Source organism: Otolemur garnettii, unplaced genomic scaffold (genome assembly GCF_000181295.1).
Source record: "Otolemur garnettii isolate 467f Iridium unplaced genomic scaffold, OtoGar3 scaffold00153, whole genome shotgun sequence".
NCBI classification, from domain to species: domain Eukaryota; kingdom Metazoa; phylum Chordata; class Mammalia; order Primates; family Galagidae; genus Otolemur; species Otolemur garnettii.
Genome location: NW_003852548.1, coordinates 4,106,285 through 4,115,389, shown reverse-complemented (window position 1 = coordinate 4,115,389; position 9,105 = coordinate 4,106,285). Strand labels below are relative to the sequence as shown.

Here is a 9,105-nt window from a genome sequence, read left to right as displayed (position 1 = left end):
TTCACCTTGCTAATTCTGTTCTTCATAAAATTTAACTATCTGTTCTTGCAGAGGTAAAATTGTGCCTAATACCTGTTCATGTGATAAGGCAAATCCACACTGAACACCTCATCCTTTAATTTTAGCATGTTACAAAACCCACCATGCTGTGTTGCATTTTCACCAATATAGTTAACACTACTTATAACATTGCAAAGTATCACTTAAAATAGTAACTTTAGCACAGAGATTTTGCCAATTCAAGATACAATGAAAAGAAATGAGAGCATCTGGATCTGTTAATACTTTTTTATCTATGCAGTAAACCCTTTGTGTTTACTGTTACTGACATGCTTCCTGTCATGGAAGATGCACCATCTGTACAAACACTCACTAAATTATATCAGTTCAGTCCAAGTTCATGACATTTCTCTTTAAAGTTGTTGAAGATGTCTATCACGAGAGTGCCCAAAGCAAATAACTCTTCATAGCAAAGAAAATCTTCTGTTGTGACCCAAATGAAGTATAGAATCTTTACTAAGTCAGTATTATCAATCTTTACTAAGTCAGTATTATCAGTCAATTCATCCAAAGCAATTGAATAATATACTTTTTTCCTTTTGAAGTATTCCTTGAAGTTGTTCTATTATGTTGAAGGCTAATGCATGCTACTGACCAGTTATGGTTCTCTTTAAAAGAGGCAGTTGTTTATATTTTGAAATACTATTGAGGTCTAAGCATCCTACTATTTTGGCAACACACTTTCACAATTTCTATATCACTGAAAGGCTTCCCTTTTTTTCCTGAATAAAACTACTACTTTAAGAATAAAAACTACTTGATAAGTTGCTTCAGTAGCATTATTTCAAGGTCTTATTACTGCTTAAAAGAATTGTTTTTACTTTCCATCTTTTAATTTATGTAATATTAACTTTTGTACCTCTCCCTATAATTTAAAATATTTGTAGTCCTTTTGAGTATTATATGCTTATGAGCATTGAATTTCTTTAATGTTGATATTGCAGTTTTGCAAACCAAGCAAATCATCTTATCTTTAGCAAAAACAAGATAATGTGATTCTCAATCCTCATTTAAAAACCTATTTTCTTCCTTCAGTGCTCTCTTGGTCTTCATTGACATGATGGACTATTAAGCAGACAGAATTAAAATATACTACCCAGCTGTGCAAATATTCACAAATTCTACTTCAAATAGAAACACAGTGCACCATGGTCAAAAGCTGATAACAGACTGGCGTACTTGACCCCCATAAACTCTCACCAACCAGCCTTGTGCAGTAGTGGCACCAGTCAGACAAGAGAAGTTAAAACTAAGTTATGAGCATAGCAGCTATTGGTTTAGCCTTTATGGCTTAATAATGTTCTCATTGTCCTCATCAATCTGGGAGGATCATTTCACTGAAACTTATTTTACTTTTTGGTATTTAAAATATGTTGACTTTCAAAATAAAATAGAAATGTAGAAGATGAACCAAAAAATGTATCATTAAAGTGACTTGTTCTATAAAATTTGGATTCAGTCTAAAGGCTTCACTTAAGAACCTAGAAGGAGACCACATGTGGCCTTAAAACCTCAGGTTCCCCATGTCTAGTTTATAGTTTTGCTTTGTTTTGAGAGTTTCACTTTGTCACCCTTGGTAGAGTGCCATGGCGTCATAGCTCACAGCACCCTCAAACTCCTGGGCTCAACCTATTCTCTTGCCTCAGCCCCCCAAGTAGCTGTGACTATAGGCACCCACCACAGTGCCCAGCTATTTTTAGAGACCGGATCTCACTCTTGCTCAGGCTAGTCTCAAACTCCCTGAGCTCAGGCAATCCACCTACCTCAGCCTCCCAGAGTGCTGGGATTTCAGGCATGAGCCACTGCAACCAGCCCTAGTTTATAGTTTGTGACTCTCCCTTTAGTCTGCGGGCTACTTCAGTACCACTTGCACTTAACACAGTGCTCCTAGCTCACAATAAACACTTCAGAAATAGAGCATAATAGTATTTCATAAATCCTTTGCTGTAGACTTCATATTTTAGAGATATTTTACACTGTCTTAGTCTCTTCAACACAGTTATTAAATGTTGGAGTATCTTGAGTTGGTCCTATCCACTCTTTTCCTTGCACTGTATTCTCTCTCCCTTCACTCTCTCTATCTCAATCATCCATATCCACTTTTACAGCTTATCTCCTTTATAAATCTGATAGCCAAATTCTTGTCTTCAGATCTTTTCTTAGCTCCAAAGCTTTTATCTGTTTGGATGGCTCAATGGCACCTCAAACCCCATATGTTCAAAATTGAACATTTGATTTTCCCCCGCCAAACCTGGCTCCCCCTGATGTCCTTTATAATTCAGTGAATGAAATCCCTATCCAACCAACTAGGAAAGCCAGAAGTCTTAGTCAAATATATTAAGAGTAGAATATAAATGTCTAAACAAAACAAGTAAATAAATGAAGTGAAAGCTATGTTAACCAGTTTGATGTAAACATTCAAAATTGTATATAAAAGCAGCACATTGTACCCCATAAATGGAGTAATGTACACAGTTATAATCCAACAAAAAATAAAATAATAAAAATTTAAAAGTTGAGCTAAAAAAAAGAATAATCCCAGACATCTTCCTCTCTCCCACCCCTCCCATACAGAATTTATCACCAACTCCTATCAATTCTATCTCCTAACTATATTGCAAATCTATTCACTTATACTTTCACAACAATTATTTTCTGAACTATAGCACTAGCCTGCTAACTATTCCCCTTATGTTATTTCTTCCCTTTTGTAGTCTATTCTTCATGCTGTAGCCAGGGTGATCTTGCCAAAACCCAACTATGATTATATAACCCCTTCTCCTACTTAAGTCATTTTAATAGACTCCAAAACATTTCCATTGCCTATGAGGTTTTGCATACCCATCTATGTCTAATGATACACCAACTTCAGCTTCAGTCTCATTATCTGGCCAAATCCACTTTTCAGGTTCAGCTATGGCTTTGGCTTTTATATTTAAGGGCTGAATAGCCAAATATATTCTTCAACATGAAATTACTCAGCTCTTTCTGCAGCAACAAACAACTCTAAAATTTCAGTGATTTGCAACAACAGACATTTCCTGTTCATCTTACATGAAGGCTAGTGGTTAGCTATAGCTTCCTAGAATTGGCATGGTACTGGTAGCTCCATGAATCTTCTCATTTAGGAACCCAAGCTGAAAGAACTGCCACTCTCTTAGGCATACTCTCCTCTTAGAAATCGAAACTACAAGGGAAGGTGGGGGTAAGGGGCTCAGTAAGCTCCTACCTAATGAGTATAACACAGGGATATATGGCACATCTCCTGGGTGAAGGACTCAAATACACCTAACAAATGCAAACAATGTAACCTAATTGTATGCACCCTTCTATTAATCTGAAATTTAACAAAAGACTCAAGGGAGACAAAGCCAAACCAGAAAAAGATATTTAGAACTTCTGCTCTGATGTAGGTTATATTGTACTCTCTTATTCATCTATTGCTACATTACAAATTACAAACTTAAACCCATATTTATTACCTCACTATTTCTTTTTTCTTTCTTTTTTAAGAGAGACAGAGTTTTACTTTTGTCACCCTCGGTAGAGTGTCATGGCATCACAGCTCACAGCAATCTCCAACTCTTGGGCTTAGGCAATTCTCTTGCCTCAACCTCCCAAATAGCTGGGACTACAAATAGCTGGGACTACAGGTGCCTGCCACAACACCTGGCTGTTTTTTTGTTGCAGTTTGGCCAGGACTGGGTTTGAACCCGCCACCCTCGGTATATGGGGCTGGCACCCTACTCACTGCTGGCCTCACTGTGAGGTGCTGCCCGTATTACCTCACTGTTTCTGTGGGTCAGGAGTCTGGTCACAGCTTCACTGGATCCTCTACTTAAAGGTTTCATGAGGTTGCTATCAAGGTGTCAGCCAGGCTGCAGTCTTATCTGGAGACTTGAATAGGGAAGAATCCATCTCCAAGCCCACTCAGGTTGTTAGCAGAAATCATTTTCTTGTGGCTATAGAAATGAGAGCTCCACTTGCTGACTATCAGCCAAAGACTACTGTCAGATTTTAAAGACCACCTAGTGGCTGCCCAGAGTTCCTAGATGTTCCTTACAGATCCTAGACATGTTGCCACAGTTCTTTGCAGTGTGGTACTATGGCTGCTTACTTCATCAAGCTAGCAAGGAAAATCTCTACAGTTAATCTGATGATAAGACTAATTCTTATATAATGTAATCACAAAAGTCTCACCTTTGCCATATTCTATCAGTTTGAAGCCTATCACAGGTTTCATGCACACTTACGAAATTATAGAAAGACATGATTACCAGGAGGTGGGATCGTGTAGGTCATCCTAGAGTCTATACATCACATCTACTTACATTCTATTGACTGATGCAAGTCATTTGCTAGTCGATCCTAAGAACAATGGGACAATAAGCTACCTTCAGGGTGGGAAAGCACTGAATAATTTTTAACAAATACTACAACCTACAAAGAACATTATTTTTGACATTCTCAAACTTGTGTGTGACCAATGATCATATGATCACCTAGGTTGCTGCGTTCATTAGCATTACGATGACAGCTATATGAGTCATTTGGAGTTATTGTTAGTCTCTAAATATTCACTTTCAAACATAGATAAGCATTCTAGATATAACCTGGAGATAAAAATCTCATATGTTCTATATGTTTTAATTCTATCAGTCAGTTGAAAGATAAATGTATATCTATTATGCAAGAGTACAATACAACAATAATTAATGCTAATTATAAGAACTGTAAATTTTATCTCAATAAAATGTAACAACTTCCAAATAGTTAAATATAGAAATAGATTGGTAGTTACTATAAATTATAAGAGTTTACACTCACTAGATGACCTTAGGAGGAATATTATTATCGATTTCAAGTCAATAAAAATTTAAATAATAGAGATTCAAGTATATTATAATTCTAAATTGTAGACTTGTTGGAGATACTAGAATTCACAACAGTAACCAAAATAACCTTTAAGTAACATGTAATTTTTAGTTAATAATTTCATGATTCTTTCAAGAAAAAAAATCTTACTTAGGAATTTTTCACATCTTATGAGAATGACTTAAAACCAGTATATCAACTTTGCCAACTCCAATTTTTCAAGGAAGAAAAATCTCCAAAATGGAAGTTAAGGAAACCTCTCCAAAGGAAGTGAAAATTCAGCTAAAATGTGAAGGAGTTAGATAGGCAAAAATAGAAAAAAGAAGGAGGAGGAACATTTCAAGTAGAGGGAGAGGCAAATGAAAGACTCAGAACACTGAACACATGTCAAAGGGGCTAAAGTACTGAGAGAAGGTGTATTCCTTTACTATGCTACCACAGAATAATGACTTAAAACAACACACATTTATCATTTCAGTTTCTGTAGGTCAAGAATCCAGGCAGAGCTTAACTGTATCCTCTCTAAGGCTTAAATCAAGGCCTTGGTCAGAGCTGGGCCCTCATCTAGAATCTAGAGGCTCAACTGGGGAAAGGTCCACTTACAACCTCATGCCAGTTGTCAGCAGTCTCTTTCTTTGTGGCTTTAAAACTTATGCCAGGTTTCTTCTTCAAAGCCATCAGTGGAGAAAGAGACTCTAAAATCTGCTAGCAAGACAGGGTTTTACATGTATGTAAGGAGTGACATCCCATCACATTTGCCATATTCTATTGGTTAGAATTCAGTCACAGGTGCACTATCCTCAAGGGGAGGGGATAACACAAGGGCATGAACACCAGTAGGTGAGGGTCATAAGGAACATCTCAAAATTTGTCCCCCAAAGAGAGGGGTATAAGATGGTATATGATAGGTAGTAGAGGTTCATTTAATCTATAGTTTGGCTAAATGCAGCTTGGCCAGGTATCAAAATCAATATTAAGCCAAAGCTAAGTCCAAATCCAAACATCATTATTATATATTGAAATACTGGTACATAGACATAAATTTGAAATTATATCAAAATATTAATCACAATAAATGTACTCTTAAAATGTTAGTAGCCAATTATTTTAAGTTGATCATTACATTCTGGGGAAAAAATTTCCAAGTAATGTCAAACTGCCTGCTGCAGTATTGGTCATTCCTTTGTGCCATTTCTACAGCCAAAACTTTACATTTATTTGTAGGATTTGCTGATTATTAATGGAGTCCTATGCTAGACTGTAATTTCCAGGAGAGGAGGAGTATGTGGCCAGTTTTGACCATAGTAGTACTTTTGGTAAAATAGGGATTTGGGAGATCTCAGGTGACCAGGAGTCGACGTGTGCAGAAGTCCTCCTGCTAGTCTGGTCCTTGTTCCCGCCTGGGTCCCAGCTTCCTTCAGCGGTGAAGTAGACAGCGTGGGAGCCCAGCGGAAGAAGTCAACTTGTGGGATTTTTGCAAGTCTGAGTTTGTAGCACGACCCAAGGCTAGAAAAGGGGGAGGAAGAAACTGATCCGGTCAGTACCAGAAGTTATCACATACAAAGGGGAAAAGCAGGGAAAAAAGAATAAAGGAAGGAAGACAGACACACACAAGATGAAACCCTGTCAAAAAATTGAAGGAAAACCAGAAAATGAGAGTGAACCAAAGCTTGAGGAAGAGCCAACACCAGAGGAAAAGCCAGAGGAGGGAGAGCCAGAAGACCAAGAAAAAGCAGAAGGAACTTTTAAAGAAAGGCTGATTCAGTCTCTCCAGGAATTTAAAGAAGATATACACAATAGGCATTTAAACAATGAAGATATGTTTAGAGAAGTGGATGAAATGGATGAGATAAGGAGAGTGAGAAACAAACTTATAGTGATGCGTTGGAAGGTTAATCGAAACCATCCTTACCCCTATTTAATGTAATTCACTGATCTTTATTTGATATTAACAATAGGTTTCTTTTTATTAGCATTTTCCTGATAAACTTTTGTCCTGCTTTCTACTTTTAACCTGCTGCTATTAGTGGTTTTAGATTTATCTCATTATCTGCATCTCATTGTTTATTGTACATTAAACCAATCTACAAGACTTTATCTTCTAATAAAAGAGATTTACTCATATGTAAAAAAGAGGTTCCTGGTAGGATATAAAATGAGAAAGAGGTTAATAAGTAATATGTGAATATCATATTTTTGAAAGGTAAAAGTACAATTGTATATTACATATATACACATAGAAACTTGTGAAGGATGAAAGACAAAAAGTATTGTATTGGTGGTGGGATTATGAATGATTTTTCTTCTTTTGCTTATTTGTATTGTCTATATTCTTAAAATGAACACACACTATTATTGCTAAAAATAATAAAAGTTTTATAACAATAAAAGCAAAAACAAAAAATAGGGATTTGGGCTACCAAATCGCCTTTGCTCCTACTCATCCCCACCCCTCATGAGAAGAGAGACTTGTTTATTTTTTTCAATTGTTCTAGGAGGTTTCGTTCTCAACTCCAGCTCTCCACACCTATGTCTTCTGTCATATTTAAAATGGAGTTTAAAAGCTTTCTAACATATAGCCTATGACCATGTCAACTCTTTTTTATTTTTATTTTTTTGAGACAGTCTCAAGCTGTTCCCCTGGGTAGTGCTGTGGTGTCAGCTCACAGCAACATCCAACTTGGGCTCAAGCAATCCTCTTGCCTCAGTTTTTCTATTTTTAGGAGAGATGGGGTCTCACTTTTGCTCAGGCTGGTCTCAAACTCCTAAGCTCAAGCAATCCACCTGGCTCATCCTCCCAGAGTGCTACTATTATAGGTGTGAACCACCACATCTGGCCTCATGTCAGCTCCTTAACTTTGTTTTTTCAATTTACTTTTCTTCTTTTTATTTTTTTTTTTTTTGTTTTTTATTGTTTGGGATGCATTGAGGGAATAAAGAATTAGGTTACACTGATTGTATTTGTTAGATAAAATCCCTCTTATAATTGTGTCCTACCCCAAAAAGGTGTGCCATACAACATGATCCTCCATCCCTCTCCCTCTTTCCCTCACCCAATTTGCTCATTCCCTTATCCCCCACCATGTATTAGCTCATCTACTGCCTTCATCTTCTAGTACATTGGATTCTTGTTTCTCCATTCTTGTGATGCTTCACTAAGAAGAATGTGTTCCATCTCCATCCAGGTTAATACAAAAGATGTAAAGTCTCCATCTTTTATAGTGACTGAATAGTATTCCATGGTGTACATATACCACAGCTTGTTAATCCATTCCTGGATTGCTGGGCATTTAGGCTGTTTCTGCGTTTTGATGATTATAAACAGAGCTGAGATAAACAGTCTAGTGCAAACATTCTTATGATAAAAGTATTTTTTTCTTCTGGGGAGATGCCTAGTAATGGGATTGCAGGATCAAATGGGAGGTCTAATTTTGGTTCTTGGAAAATTCTCCTTACTTCCTTCCAAAAAGGTTATATTAGTTTGCAGTCCCACCAGCAGTGTAAAAGTATTCCCTTCTCTCCACATCCATGCCAGCATCTGCAGCTTTGAGACTTTGTGATGTGGGCCATTTTCACTGGGGTTAGAAGATATCTCAGGGAAGTTTTGAGGATTTTTATTGTTTAATGCCTTATATTTCAATATTTTATCCACATTGAATCAATTTTTATAAGTGGTGAGAGGTGTGAGTCCAGTTTCAGTCTTTTACATGTGGTTATCCAGTTCTAACACCATTTATTGAATGGGGATTCTTTTCCCCAGTGTATGTTCTTGTTTGGTTTATCAAAGATCAGGTGCTGTAAGACATCAGTTACATCTCATGGTTTTCTATTTGGTTCCAAATGTCAATGTTTCTATTTTTGTGCCAATACCATGCTGTTTTGATCACTATGGCCTTGTAGTATATAGCTAAAAGTCTGCTAGAGTGATACCACTGGCTTTGTTTTTATTCCTAAGAATTGCCTTGGCTATATGGGGTTTCTTCTAGTTCCAGACAAAATGAAGAATTATTTTTTACAAATCTTGAAAGTATGGTAATAGTATGTTAATGAGGGTTGCATTGAATCTATAGATTGCTTTGGTTAGTATAGACATTTTCACAATGTTGATTCTTCTCAGACATGAGCATGTTATGTTCTTACATTTGGTAATATCTTCTTTTTTTTTTTTTT

At 36.7% G+C, this 9,105-nt stretch overlaps 1 protein-coding gene across 1 annotated transcript; it reads left to right on the top strand.

The window, feature by feature from the left end:
* Positions 1-6,267: 6,267 nt before the first annotated feature.
* Positions 6,268-7,329, top strand: LOC100964933 (transcription elongation factor A protein-like 9). The gene is made up of 2 exons (XM_023519034.1): positions 6,268-6,415; positions 6,483-7,329. Exon 2 carries the CDS (start codon positions 6,551-6,553, stop codon positions 6,860-6,862), a length of 312 nt encoding a protein of 103 aa, XP_023374802.1. The 5' UTR covers positions 6,268-6,415; positions 6,483-6,550; the 3' UTR covers positions 6,863-7,329.
* The last annotated feature ends 1,776 nt before the right edge of the window (positions 7,330-9,105 follow it).